Consider the following 14,369-nt stretch of genomic DNA (forward strand, 5'->3'; position numbering starts at 1 on the left):
AATAAAGTCAAATTAGAGCAAGAGACCCATGTTACTTTCCTAACAAGTCGAGCGCAAAGAAAAATAACAAATCCCCCGTTAAAAAATTCAATACCAGGGTAGCACGCGCTGTTCTTCATCTTCCACCATATTCCAGCCGTTATAGACCGTCACTTCTTTTAGAAGGAATCGCCGAAGAAAGAAGACGCATAGGGAAGGACTGAAAGGACCTCAATCATCTAATGTTGACCGTCTTGAGGAGCCTGCTCGTGGTTGTTCCCGCGCCAGCCTTTGGATGTCAGCTAATATCGCTATCAAGATATCACGATCGCTCACCTCCACCACCGCCATACCCGGTATTTGGGCCACCACCTATATAATTGATTAGTAAAACAACAACAAACGTTGGCATAAAAAAGAACTAACCATAACCACCGGGACCTGCGCCGTAGCCAGCGGGACCGCTAGGGGCGAAGTTGTTGTTGTACCCACGGTTGTAGCCGCCCCCGCCATTGTATCCACCAGCGGCTCCGTTATTATACCCGCCGTTATTGTATCCAGCGTAGCCACCTGCCGCACCACCCTGATAAGTAGATTGGGGCTGGGAATTGTATCCACCGCGGCCCTGGAAGCCACCTTCGGTGCGTTGGGGGCGGTCAAACGCCTTGTCAACGCGAATGACCCGTCCGTCGAATCTGAACAACGGATGAGATTTCTCTTGAAGTAAGACGAATGTGAGGTTGAATGATTACTCTTGGTTGTTCATGGCGTTCAAAGCAGCGTCCGCCTCCGCGTCAGTAGCAAAGCGGACAAATCCGAAGCCGCGGCTGCGCAAAGTCGCACGGTCCTTCACAACAATCTGTAGCCAGTCGAGTCAGTGAAAGCCCAAGAAACATGACATGTACTTTAATCAAGGCAGACTGACGGCTTCTTGGATCTCTCCAAATTGCTGGAACCCCTCGCGCAAGGTGTCATCGCTAGTATGCCAAGAAAGGCCGCTAATTTCCATCGTAGCAACGGTTAGACTGGCTTGTACTAGCATGACTATGTTCTCAGATAGATAATACACACTGAACAAAGAGCTTAGACATCGTGTTAAATGTCTAACCGAGGAATTTGGAAGAGAGACAACGCTTGAGGCGTGATCACTAGAAGATGAGGGTGGAAGGAGATGATCAAAAAGAAGGGAAGGATAAAAATCAGATTCAGTCCGGGTTACGGAATAAGAGATCCTAGTGGTTAAGAGGCGAGTCAGCCAGTCCCGTGTAACAATCACACTGCGTTAGGGCTACATTGATGGGACTTTTCCACTGGTCGGAAACGGCAAGTCCACAACGAATATAATGCTTACTGTGTCTTTGTTTCGGCTGGGAGCTTGACTATAGTGAGCAAAGTCCGGGCTCAGGCCCAAGAGTACTCCGAAGTGGGGTGAGAGATGATACAGAGATACGCCAAATCCAGTCCCACGGGCTAAACCTTGAGCTGATGGAATTGCGGGTCTTGTCGGGCTTCAGCAGTCAATCAGATGGTATCCAAGGCTCCATCGGAATTGGCGGCACTAAGACCAACGGCTGATGTACCTTTGCTTGCCCCTCACTTGGAAATGCGAGGGATTCTGGGCTGGATTGCATAGAGCAGGGATAGCACCGAAAATAGCACCTGGATTCTATTGAGAATCCTTGTACGGAGTACGGGGTGGTAAGAATTACCACTCCGTATTTCTTTAGCAAGTCCGTTCTTGAAAACGCCATCTTGAGTGGGGTCTCCACGCATGGACTGGAATTTTGGGTAGATTGCCCGTACCTCGCATGTCTATGCGTGATTGGTTGTATGCGAGTTTATGCATGGATTCTTCTCATTCGGTCGGAAATTGACTGCTAAAAGTTGGTTTAGCCATGTACACTGATCTGCATTTGATTACCACAATGGGTCTGTTCCAGTTCTGGCCATCAGCCCCAAAAGAGGTTTTGCGCGTGCATGTATCCGGGCAGATAGTGCTCCGTGGGCCCACATGCGGCTTGCGCCGTGGGCCGTGTACTGTATGCCGGGAGAGACCCCATGAAATGGCGACGATCGGCACAAGGATTGCGTCTATACAGTGTTGGCGTTGATGGAAGAGAAGGTATGGGAGAATAACAAAGTCTCTGATTAGAACCTTGGACGCAATTCATAGTTGACTCAGGCATTAATTCCCACCTACATGTAAGCCTTGAGAGAGAGAGAGAGTGTGTGTGTGTGTGTGTTAAAAGAGCACCAAGAGAGCAAACATTAGCAAATATGAGAGACAAAGAAAGAATGAAAAGATAGGATGAGCGGGACAAAGTTGAGCTGGTCGCGCTTTCTTCGGCGGTGACTGAAGTTATGTGCTTTCAGGTCACCTTTACTCTGTCTAGTTGCCCTTCCAGTCTTCATTTCTGAACACAGCCCAGTCTCATAGGGACTTCTTCAATGGAGAACAATAATCCAATTTACCAGTGGCTTTCCACTGTGCAAGACCATGAACAAAGGGGTCATCAAGATGAAGGCATGTTGCTGCCGCAAGAACTATGAAGCTTCCGCACTAACAGAGCTTTAGCTGAGAGCCAGGAACAAGCGAATGACACCACTCTCACAACGAGCATACCACGAGTTCGCATCCCACTTGAGATATCTGAGAACGTGCGTGGGAATGGACATTCAGCTAGCAGGAAAAGAAATTCATGTCAGCTCGATGAAACCAAAGCATCGTCCGCTCACGGGAACATACCTGGAAGCGAAAGTCATAAGAGATCTCGAAATTGCTACGAACTAGGGCCTCGACACAAGACGCGCGAGGATCGATACGAGTACAAAGGCCCATCATCAGCTATGGAGACACATCGCAAGAGAAGAGCCAAGAAACTCCAGGGCAGGAGACACACCTTGAATGATGACTTCCATGCCATCAATGTCACAGGAAACAGATTGACGGTAAGTAGGGTTTTGCAAATTTTTACTGCATATTACTTATGCCAAATAGCTGCGCAGCAATACGAATCTGGGTATATTCAGCAAGGGACGGTCTTCTACAACCAATCACCACGGACACAGCCCGTCAACAGCTCTTGCAAAGCCCACACCAAGTGTCAAGCCTCATAAGCATGCCGTAGAATCCGACCTTTCCTTTTCTGAGATGAACTTTCTGTCCCGGAGGAATAATCTCAGCCCGTATCCACCGTCGACCGCCAGAGACACTTTCGATGGACAGCATGAGAGAGAGTACCATCCACAAAAGCAACAGTTCAATGATCCTGCACATGACTCCAGACTCTCTCACTCAAACAGCAAGTTGCTTGATGTGGAACGCCAACTTGACTCCTCGGTCACACCGCTGTTCATATTTGAAAAGGCTCCCGTCAGCGAGATCTCCCCAGTTTCCAGCCACTCTCGGGGTGGTTCCCCCGAATGCCCCCATAAAAGAAGAAAGACAGCAAAACAATCATCATCTATTCCATACACTTGGACCGAAACTGAGGTGGACACCACGGAACACAGTCATGCCCTCGAACAACACCTGCTGAACTTGCTGCGTGTCGGACTATATCCCCAAGCGCTATGCTCTGAGATCACAAACACTGTCTTGACCAGACGGTATTGGAGTCTCGCTGAATTACGGGCACTGTTGGAGGAGAGAAAGGCATCATGGTCAAGTGAAGCCGACATAAGACACCGAGCTGTAGCCGAAGCCGCTCCACAGGAGGTTCCCGAGATCATTGCACCTGATAGTTTGGACGTTGTCAATGTTGGTAGTGTACAAAATCAAACGTCTAAACAATCCCCGGATTCGAATGTCGCTTGTGAGACAACTTGCCGTGTGAACAACGGTCTACCACAACAACCTTCAGTCCTCGAGCGACAACAAGACGGGCCATGTCAAGCTTCAGATAAACCGAGGGGTCTAAATTCTCAGGCTGACAGCACATCAAGCCAAGGTCGTTTCATAGACATCTTGAATGAAGATCAGTGTGAACCCTTGTCTCAGGAATTGATCGAGGATGAAATCATTTTTCCTACATCCGTACCAGAGGTCGAACAGCCGCATATGTCTGGCATCGAGTTTTATGAGCTAGATCGAGTTGATGATGATGATGATGATCTGTTCTATCGCACGCTTGATGCTGCTTACCACGCCATCGTGCACCCTGGGGTTGCGGCAGAAGTTGCATTAAATTTACAGCAGCTACTTGAATCCCCCGAACTAAATGGCGCCGATCTTCCTAATACCCCAGAATTGACTGGTGTTCGGGACTCCGATATTCCATCCCGGCGAGTAAAAGTGGGAGAGCCAGAGTGTTTGGCAACGGTCTCCCAAGCCATCATACAAGAACGGTTTGATGAAAGACCACCTGCCCCTTCTTGTCAACAAAAGCTCTCCACGGGTCATTCGGACGATCCTTGGGTTGGCCAGAACAATGATTTGCCATGGCTGACTACTGGATACGGCCAGTTACAACCGCGTGGGTCAACTGAATTTGATGCGCGACAGAGTCAACCTCCAGGATTATCTGATTTCTGGCGACAGAACAAATTGTATTGATCTTCAACAACAGCATGTTTATTGATTTGGACAGTCGAAAGTGTCAATAGCAACGTGATCATATTTGCATCAATCACGAATCATATCAAGACAAAGTATCGCCAGCTTCATGTACATATCTATGTAGTTAGCTTAAATTTAGCTGTCAATAGATATTGTGAGTACCATGACATACAAGATAGCGTGAACGAGGGCAACCTTCCCTTCGAACTTGTATGATCAGGCCAGAGCCTGTAACAGTGATCGAACTAATTCAGCCCAATATTGACTCAACACAGTTCATCTCAACCAGGTCCCTCAACATCTCATCCCCCAAAGGATCTACAAGTCAATAATGGTCTAGAAGGCACACTGCTGCGCTGGCTTATTAATCTTGATGAGGGTTGTTGAATTCATTGGGTATATAACAGTCTTGGATAAGGAAATTAAACACATCATCAGATGGCTCAAATCCAAATGCTTGTCTCTATTCAAGCTATGGAATTGACCTATCCATATATGCCGCCGTTGGACGAAGAACAATTGCAAATCACGGGGGATCGAAAGCCAGGGAAAACAACACTGGATTCGATTCCGGGTCCCCATGCAACGCTAGATACAACCAGCGCAAGAGTTATTGGGAGTTTGGATTGGATTTGAATCAATCTTGTAACTTTTGGGTCGTGGATATGTTGCGGAGTCCACAAAAATAAGTCGGGTCGGTCTTGTATAGTGATTCGAACGCTGAGAGGTGGGTGTCGTACGGTTGACGCTGGCACGCTTGAGAAAAATGACATGCAGCAAGTGCTTACAAGGCGATTGGGACTATAATCTATCATAGAGTCGCAGCCGCCTCGATCACACCGGCTGCCTTGAATGCAGCCGGGTTCTGCATCACCACCTCAACCGGGTACTGCCACTGCATGAATCGCGTCCAACCTAAAAGGTTAACCAATTAGCAAGTTACATTTCACATATAGATCATGAAGCTCGTCGGTGTCACATACTCCAATATGCGCATCGTCGACCCAGGTATTTCCCAATGAAGGGTACCAGGACCATACTCAAAAGCAGCTCCAGTTGTTCAATGCTTTCTTGCCATTCTGCCTCGGCATCAGATGAATATTCAGACAAGGTATCGAGGTCGGAGTCATTTGTAGTTTCTGAAGGGAGGGAGGCAAGCTCGTCGTCGGACTCGGAGTATGAGTTCCTGGAGGGGACCATGTACGCGGACATCGAGAAGGAGGGATTCGAGCTGTCTGGAGAAGGGAAAGACATCATGAAGATTTTTGTAAAGAGAGGAAGGTGCGTGAGTGAAGGGAAGCGATGTTGATCAAGCAGCGGCCTGCCTACTGCGGTTATACGTAAATGAGAGAGCAACTGTTTGCCTTCCAAGGTTGATCGACCGGCACAGCCAAGCTCCGTACCTAATCAGCCACGTGACATGTAATCTCTGTGACTCAGTTGGGAGTCACGTGCCCGTACGGCGATAACAGAATCGCCTTCAGGCCTGGCGATATCAGATTCCAGCGACAATTTTGCCATTTTAAACTCTTGCTCTAGCTACTCGAATTCCCGACAACCTTATCTCGTCTCCAACAAACCGTGGTTGAGTGAATAGCATCTTTGAAGCCTATAAACATGGCGGACGCTGTACGTCACACCCTTGTCTTTTTACCGACCCTCCCACAATTTCTTTGAGTCTGCACAATATCGACCCCTCGGCCGCCAACCACAGTGATTCAAGAACACATATTGTTGAGCCCGGGGTTAGAACTGGTACTTTTTATTGAAAAGCCAGGCTATACGATTTCTTCTACTCATTCTCTTTTTTCCCATCACTAACGCCTCTTTTTCCCGCTCCGCTCAGGATATCGAAACTAAGCAGCGCAAGTCGGTCGCATTCAGCGAAGGATCGGTCATCATGGATACCAATGGCCAAGTCACAGACACCCCTCCGGCTGAGAACCCCACAGGCGGTATGCAATAGCTCTCCGATCCCAGCCTCAGTCCCCCGGTCGCCTTTGCCTCAGCCCCACTAACGATCTGGAATGTACAGAGAAGGATGTCGACGAGGTCACCGAGATGTTCAAGGGTCTCTCAAAAAAGAAGAAGTCCTCCAAGAAGTCTAAGTCCGCTGAAGCTGGCGATGACGACGAAGCCCCCGCCGCCGCCGATGGCGAATTCGATCCCTCCGCGCTGAAGAAGAAGAAGAGCAGCAAAAAGACCAAGAAGGTCGACCCCAACGACTTCGATGCCAAGCTCGCTGAGGCTGGTATCGCTGAGGAGGCTGGCGATGATCAGCCCGAGGAGCTGCCCGAGGGCGACCTCGAGGCCGGTACCGGTATCTGGGCACACGACGCCACACAAGCCATCCCCTACTCGCTCCTCGTCTCCCGCTTCTTCTCCCTCATCGAGAGCCACCACCCCGACCTTCTGTCCAGCGGCGCCAAGTCCTACAAGATTCCCCCGCCCCAGTGCCTGCGTGAAGGTAACCGTCGTACCATTTTCGCCAACATTGCCGATATCTGCAAGCGCATGAAGCGAAGGTTCGTTATGCCCTCACCCATTTATCCGTTGAGATCTCCTCTAACTTTCTTTCTCAATCAGCGAGGAACACTGCACCCAATTCCTGTTCGCCGAACTCGGTACATCAGGCAGTGTCGACGGTTCCCGTCGCCTGGTCATCAAGGGAAGATTCCAACAGAAGGGTATCGAGTCGGTTCTGCGTCGCTATATTGTTGAGTACGTCACATGCAAGACCTGCCGCAGCCCCGACACCGAGCTCAACAAGGGAGAGAACCGTCTCTATTTCGTTACTTGCAACTCCTGCGGATCCCGTCGTTCCGTCGCCGCCATCAAGACCGGTTTCCGTTCCCAGATCGGCCGCAGAAAGCGTGTGGGCTAAGCGGATGGAGCTGTACTGGAAATTTGCGAAGGAAGGGCTTGTTTTTATCTCTTCCTTATGACGTGTCACTTACTAGGGCTTTTGCGGGGTGGAAACAAGGCGCTGTTGCTTTGCTTTTTACCCTGAGGTGCTTGAGATGAGCAAACGATTTGAAGAATAAAAAGTAGTTTCGCATGAAATGGACTGGTGTCATTTTATCTTGCCTTTTGAGGCTGTATGATCTTGTATCTAGAATGTTTGGGATTTTGGTTGAATCGCCAGCCACTCTTCACGATTATTTCATCTTTGGTTAAACTCGTCCAGAGAATTGACACATATGGGTCTAATCCTGCTCTTCGGTTCATAGGTCATGGACTAGCCAGTATCTGACTATTGCTCTGTCCCTTGACCTAGTTGACCAGACATGCACGGATGAAAGGTCTAACAATATAGGCTGGTGAGTATATAGTATGTCAAACTCATTTGAAATTTGGACGGTAACGCTGCAAAAATACATAATAGTTCCACACAATAATTCCACATGAAATGCACTGATATGACCAGGGCATCCGCCTATAACATAGCAAATTGGTATAAAATGGAGACCTGCTCGCGATTGGGCCTGTGTCCGATGCATCGAATAAGTATACAACAAAAAGACATGATGACAAGTTAGGATGCAACTTCGTTTCTCATGAGAGTAAAAGTCGAGGTATGGATTTAGCAAATCGGAATTCGCTGGAACTACTTTGTTCTGGTGGACTGAGCGCACCAGAATCAAGCACCTCCAGTGCTCATTTTCATCTGGGCAGCGAAGGCATTCAGGTTTCTGGTCTGTAGATAAACAGTTCCAGGCCCCGTAAACCTACACGCAAGACCCTCTCCAGAGGTAATACCGGAGATGATACCGCCAGAGGCCACACGCTCCATCTTGTACTTGCAGTTCCACGCCACAAGATGGCCATTATCGACGAAGTATGACTCGTCTTCGCGAAGCTTTGTAGAGAAGGAGAGTTAGACGAAATTCCTTTTGTCAAGGTCACCGGGTATGATTGACTTACGTCTTTCTGGATGATTGCACCAAAGCTCTGGACCCAAAGTAGTCCGGTTCCTGTTATCTTGTAGACGAAAAGTCCCTCCCCGGAGAAAACACCTTTGGATAAACCTTGGGCCTGGTACTTATGTTCGATACCAGCGGTATGTCCAAGGAAGGCGTCACGTCCGATTTTCCATTCATCCGGTTCCTCCATCCGAATAACCATGATATCTCCCAACATTGAAGGTGCCACCAGGAGTTCACCGGGACCGGTGTAATGGGACATGGTCATACTGCCCCCAATGATGAGTTTCTTCCATGAAAACGAGACGTTTCCTCTCAATGTAAGCGTTGGAGACATTGCAATCATCGCACCTAAGAAATCAAGCCAGATTAGTTCCTCCTCAACACATAATTCGACCGAAGATAGCAACCAGAGCACATCTGTGTCTAAGGGTGGTAGGAATGAGCTTACCAGGTCTCATAGTCAAAGGACAACCCATTGCCAGTTGCACTGTCAAAACAGAGTTGGTATCTCGGTGGCTGATCCTGAAACTTCCGCCGTTGAAAACCCCAGTATCATCTTGGTTGGTTTCCTTTGCTCCACTAAATTCTCCATATGCCGGGGCTCCTCCGGGCATTTTTTGCATTCCAAGAACTTGATTTTGTTCGAAAGCAGCATTATTGTGCCTGGTGATTGGATCCTGAGGTGGGCTCACTGACTTCGGGGGAGCTGCATATACCCCAATTGGAGGGGCTGCATATCCCCCACTAGGGGTGTGTCGATGAATTTGTGGGTTGCCTACCGGTGGAGTGGGCGAGGGATATCCTCCATTTTGAGGCGGTTGCCCTGGCGGGGGTGCATAGTAGGGGGTGGGAGCCGCAACTGTTGGGTTCTGGGATTGTGCAAAGGCTAAAATGTTCAGTACTAGGGCAGTAGGGACACGATTGGAATTAATTACTGGTTATATGGGCCGGAGCTAAACAGATGGTCAGTATACGGGTTCCTATAGTTTATAGAAGCACTGACCTGTCATGGGTGGCGGAGGGTAGTGTTGTTGAGACATTTCGTTTGGACAATTTTGGTATACAGTTTAGATCTAAACACCGAGATGTCTGGTTTCCTACAAAGGTACTTCTGGAATTAGAATACAAGTGTGCATAGGCACAAAGCATTAGAGATCAAACTCACTGTGGGGTAGAATGTTGACAAGCTGGAAATTTATAGCTTTTCCTGTATTATTTTGAGGCAATGGAGGATCAATGGCTATTAAAATGGCGAGTTGTAAGAACGCGTAAAATCGAATCCAAGCGGGTTTCGCGGGGTCATCTCTTTTTAAAGGGGAGCTATTAGCTTCCCCTCATACTATTCTTAGAAGTTCTCGAGAGCAATTCGGCCGTGTGACGAGGCTTGCAGCTCACAGTCAATACACACTACTAATCCCCACCGGGCGCTAAATGCATGTGGGCGACTTGATAGGCGCATGCTATGCATCCTTTTTCGCCGAATATCTTTTCGCCGAATACGTTAATGTAGCTCATTCGTCGGAATATCATACAATGTATGCCACCAAGCTACCAAGTCCAAAAGAGACTTTGCCCAGGGCTCGGCAAAATATGAGGGGCTGATTTACGCATCAGCAGACTCGATGTCGCGTCTAGAGTGTGAAGAGATTAGCAATTACCAAACATTCGATTTACAGGCAATTAGAGGGCAACATGAACAGATTTATAAAGTCGATGTAGAATATTCGCTGTTATACACAAGTTCCTAGATGTTACTAATCTCTCTGGAAGGTAGTGAGTGGCACAACGTGATACCTCATGGCTGTTTGATACCGTCTTCTAATGTCCGAGACAAGAACGATATTACCTCAGTATAATCAGATTGCAAGGCATGGTCCAAAACTGTTAATCCACTATCATCACGCAAATCAAGTCTGGCTCCGTTATCCACGAGCAATTGCAACATCGGGATCGGGTTCTCTTCGTGAATGGATAGCATCATTGCAGTACGATCAAATTGACCTCTAGCATGGACATTTGCTCCTTCTTTGATGAGGAATTCAGCCATCTGAACCTGATTATTTGAGACGGCTGAAAGGAATGGTGTTAAGTCGTCTGACCCCCGCGGGTCGATTTCTGCGCCATGGGATAATAGCAGCCGGACCGTATCAGGATGGTTGTTTTTGGTTGCCCAATGTATGGGACGGAGGCCAGCATGGTCTGGGATCTCAATGTTTGCTCCAAATTTTATAAGCAATTTCACAATGTCGTCAAATCCTTCATGGGCAGCGATTGCAACTAAACTGATCTTCATCTGTTGTATGTTGCCGTTTGGGTCGGCTCCATTCTTCAGTAGCAGTCGGCTTCCCTCGATGTCATTGGAACAGACCTGATCGTTTAATGCTGAACGATTGTCTGGACCTGTTGCCTCGATGTCCGCGCCATGTCGACGAAGTATATCAAATACTCGGTGAGATTTAGTCCTTGCTGCAAGGCTGTACCCAATCCGAACAAGGACGGGAAAGTCTTCACCAAGCTCCACCCATCGCAACAAAATGAAATACAACAAAGCGTCGAAGTTGTTCCTGGTCACCCATTCAAAGCCCAGAGCTTCGTCCTCGGAGTATTCTTCGCGATTAATGTCATCGACCTTACGCAGCATGAGCCAATCTTTCACAGCACGAACACCCTTTTGGACTTCCTTCGGGTCTTCATTCTGATCTTGTGATCCTTGCAGATCCTGACACGCATTGAGCAATTTCAAAGTGGGTTGGCAAAATGCAGTGCCTGGAACATTGGCTGAAATGTTCCACGCAATCCATCCAAGCTGGCGCGAGAACGAGCTCCACCATTCGACACGATCCTGGGATACGGAGCTGTCTAAGGGAGGCAGACTTATGTGGGCTTTAGTGAATTGATCTCTGATGTCGTGCCTGAGAAGCAAGGATATCTGTGCGAGTCCTTCTTCGAGAACATGTTTATGTGTATCCAAAAGTGCTCGACGGCAAAGGAAACCTAGTTCATAGACTGATCGCTCAAACTGTGAACCCTCTGACCGCTGGCAGATCCAATGTAGAAGCGTAAAGGCCCTTCTCCAATCACCTTGCCCAATTAACCGCTCCGTGCGCGCCCTGATCTTGGCCGAGTCTGCCGCAAGATCTGGTAAGAGGCCTCGATGTCTGAGAACGGGAACAATACATAGCAATGCATCCTCTCTTGAGCCCAAGTTGCTATTCTCAAAGCAACGTATTAGATCATCGATGCGAGTACTTGATGCTAAAAATGAGTTTTGCAACCCAGGAATAACATCAACCTCCCCGCCCAGATCATGCAAGTTGAGGAACAGTTCCTTGAGAAATTGGATGTAAATATCCTGGGCTACCATGGCTTCGAGCTCATTCGCCGTTCTGACAGCCAGGACTTTCCCATCGTAGGGAACATCCTTGGGCTCGAAACTGAAAAGGCGTGATGAATTATTATAACCTGTAGATGGTACTAGTCTCGCTTCCGTTTGCCTGAAGATCCATTTGTGAAAGTAGAGGAATGTTTCTTCTCTACTTGCCTCGTCTTCGCTCAATCCAATGAGGCGGCAAATAGTAGAGTTCTGCCAATTTTTATCTGACTTGTAAAGTGACCAAGTCCACAAGCCTAGAATCGCTTCCAGCTCGCTGGCATCCAATCTCCACCTCAGAGCGTCGCCGCATCGCATGAGACCGATGGAATATGTTCCTGGAGCTTGAGTAACAGAGCCTGGAGAGGATTCCTTGCACTTAAAGGCAAGTCGGAACCCAAAGGTCTTTCCGAGGTCCACTCCCCAACTAGACATCAAATCCATGGTAGACTCGATTGTCTCTGCGAGGTTATGGGCCATTTGGCGAATAGGCATTCCGTTCCAATCAACCCCTGTGCTCTGTTTTGAGCTAGTCGTGAGCTTTGCGAGCTGGGTTCTAGTTTGGATTAAGTGTTTGGCCAAAGGAGTTCCAAGATGGGGGGTGGATCTTGGTAAAGGCATATTTGCTGGCCGATCAGGCATCGAGGCGAGATCAAAAGTTTCCACTTTCTCAAGATAAAATGCAAAATAATCCATCTCTTGCTGCTTGTGAGACGTGAGCCCCCGGGCGTGTTTCATCTTATTTTCGTCCGGTTTCATTCTTTCTGTGCGTAGACAAGTACGTATAATAGACATTAGGAATGTCGATCCCAGCTGGGCTAGGATGACAGATGCATGAAGACCTCTCAGTCCGATGAACTGGAAGATGAATCCCATAATTGTTGATACGAGGGTAGAGTAAATCTCCAAATACTTCCTGTGAAATCTTCGATCTCTGACCGATTTGATGTAACGAAGTTTCTTGGTCATTGAAGAGTCGGGTCCCTCATTGACAGCCAAGAAAGCATTGAAAATCTGGTCACCAACATATTGATTACCGGGCTGCAGCCAGTATATCTTGCTTGGCTTTTCTGCTTTGAGGTAGAACTCCTTTGACGAACGCTCTATGATAAATGCACAGAAGAACATTCCGAGAAACAGAAAGGTTGTCCCGATGAGATAGAGCGGGTATGCATATGAGGCGACAGCTTTGTCGTCCTTCTTGAAATGCTGCGGATATACAAACACCGTGAGTGTAGCGTACATAACAGTGCCTTGGGAAGATCGTCAGTCTAATCTTAGGCTCAAGGAAGGACAAGTACTGACCAGCCTGCAGTACTCCACCAAGTATTGCAGCACAATGAAACCAAAATTGGTCTCTCCTCTTGATTCCTTTGTTCAATGACAGATTAGGAATGTCCAGTTTAGGCAGACCACTAGGAGGAACTTTGCCATTGCATGACCAAGCTTTTTCTCCGAGGGCATCTTTCAAGGTGCCAATTTTTGTCCCTTTTTCTCCAGTCTTAGGGTCCACATCCTCCCAAGCAACTATCTCCACGATCTTGGGCCGGCCAAAGACTCGTGTAATGCCACCATCGTTGAAGAGCTCCGCAGTGGATTCCGAGACACAAGGAAGTAGTTCGCTCTCGGCTTCAGCAGGACCCTCTTGTGCTCGTCCGACGAATGCCCTGAGAGAAGAACCTCCGCAGATCCTGATCACCGACACGACAGCAGTCAAGACCCCTAGCGGGGAAAGGGCAAAGATGACATTATCGAGAATACTGATAGACTCGGAGAGAAATTGTTTTGTAAGTCGTTCACCAAACAAGGTGATTAAAGGAGCCTTTGATCGAAATATCAGCACACCCACTCGGAACCTAATGCAGACAATATGAATAGAAGCATACCAAGTCCGTAGCAAGATTATTCGTGAAATCATCCCAGTTATCATCGGCCTTAGCAAAAGGAAACAAAGATATAAAAAGCAGTATAGAAAATGTCATAGAAAACATCGTAAATCAGCAACACATCAATTCATAATAAAACATAGACCATAGAACAGAATCAGCAGAGCATCCTCCAGCAAATGCCCAACGAGCGCTATCTTAAGAAAACAGCCCTCTCGATCTTCCATCCGCCATCGACAGGCATATTTTGCCGATCCCCACTCGATTCAGAGCAAAGTACAGAGCCTACATGCTCGCGAAGCGCCTCCGCTGTGGCAAGAATAGAACTCCAACTAATGATATCAAAAACATTATGATCATGCCTGCAATTTTGTGGGGGTATGAAACACACTAGGGTGCCTACTGCTGGCGTATAAGCGCTGCGCCGGCGAAAGTCCCCGTTGTCACTGCACTAGCTGCGACCTGCATCGCGCTATAGCACAGACTGCGGGTCTAGATGGGGGGCTGTTCTTTGGCCGGCGCAACTTATTCTTGATGCATAAGTAGCTTATGTGAAGTTATATTATATAGGATGTATGTTATGCTATTGTCATGTTTTTGTTTGGCACTTTCGCTTCTTATGCTGGGGCTCTGTAATGCAGGATTGATCG

General features: G+C 48.0%; 6 protein-coding genes across 6 annotated transcripts; 2 read left to right on the forward strand and 4 right to left on the reverse strand.

Moving 5' to 3' along the window:
- Positions 1 to 218: 218 nt before the first annotated feature.
- On the reverse strand, positions 219 to 1,070 carry N7447_008671 (RNA recognition motif domain-containing protein; the record flags this gene model as incomplete). Its single annotated transcript, XM_057232933.1, has 6 exons — positions 219 to 268; positions 316 to 351; positions 406 to 674; positions 732 to 838; positions 905 to 977; positions 1,051 to 1,070. 6 exons carry the CDS (start codon positions 1,068 to 1,070, stop codon positions 219 to 221), a joined length of 555 nt encoding a protein of 184 aa, XP_057082475.1.
- Positions 1,071 to 2,427: 1,357 nt separating this feature from the next.
- Positions 2,428 to 4,534, forward strand: N7447_008672 (uncharacterized protein; the record flags this gene model as incomplete). Its single annotated transcript, XM_057232934.1, has 3 exons — positions 2,428 to 2,507; positions 2,547 to 2,928; positions 2,978 to 4,534. The coding sequence occupies 3 exons, from the start codon at positions 2,428 to 2,430 to the stop codon at positions 4,532 to 4,534; spliced, it is 2,019 nt and encodes a 672-aa protein (XP_057082476.1).
- An 814-nt stretch (positions 4,535 to 5,348) lies between these two features.
- Positions 5,349 to 5,791, reverse strand: N7447_008673 (uncharacterized protein; the record flags this gene model as incomplete). The annotated part of the gene is made up of 2 exons (XM_057232935.1): positions 5,349 to 5,452; positions 5,521 to 5,791. 2 exons carry the CDS (start codon positions 5,789 to 5,791, stop codon positions 5,349 to 5,351), a joined length of 375 nt encoding a protein of 124 aa, XP_057082477.1.
- Positions 5,792 to 6,437: 646 nt separating this feature from the next.
- Positions 6,438 to 7,421, forward strand: N7447_008674 (translation initiation factor eIF2 subunit beta; the record flags this gene model as incomplete). The annotated part of the gene is made up of 3 exons (XM_057232936.1): positions 6,438 to 6,492; positions 6,573 to 7,062; positions 7,124 to 7,421. 3 exons carry the CDS (start codon positions 6,438 to 6,440, stop codon positions 7,419 to 7,421), a joined length of 843 nt encoding a protein of 280 aa, XP_057082478.1.
- Positions 7,422 to 8,177: 756 nt separating this feature from the next.
- Positions 8,178 to 9,503, reverse strand: N7447_008675 (AIM24 family protein; the record flags this gene model as incomplete). Its single annotated transcript, XM_057232937.1, has 4 exons — positions 8,178 to 8,396; positions 8,462 to 8,886; positions 8,912 to 9,349; positions 9,467 to 9,503. 4 exons carry the CDS (start codon positions 9,501 to 9,503, stop codon positions 8,178 to 8,180), a joined length of 1,119 nt encoding a protein of 372 aa, XP_057082479.1.
- Positions 9,504 to 10,258: 755 nt separating this feature from the next.
- On the reverse strand, positions 10,259 to 13,824 carry N7447_008676 (ankyrin repeat domain-containing protein; the record flags this gene model as incomplete). The annotated part of the gene is made up of 3 exons (XM_057232938.1): positions 10,259 to 13,086; positions 13,139 to 13,655; positions 13,720 to 13,824. The coding sequence occupies 3 exons, from the start codon at positions 13,822 to 13,824 to the stop codon at positions 10,259 to 10,261; spliced, it is 3,450 nt and encodes a 1,149-aa protein (XP_057082480.1).
- Between the last annotated feature and the right edge of the window lie 545 nt (positions 13,825 to 14,369).

This window comes from Penicillium robsamsonii, assembly GCF_028829455.1.
Source record: "Penicillium robsamsonii strain IBT 29466 chromosome Unknown utg000005l_segment0_segment0, whole genome shotgun sequence".
Classification (NCBI taxonomy): Eukaryota; Fungi; Ascomycota; class Eurotiomycetes; order Eurotiales; family Aspergillaceae; genus Penicillium; species Penicillium robsamsonii.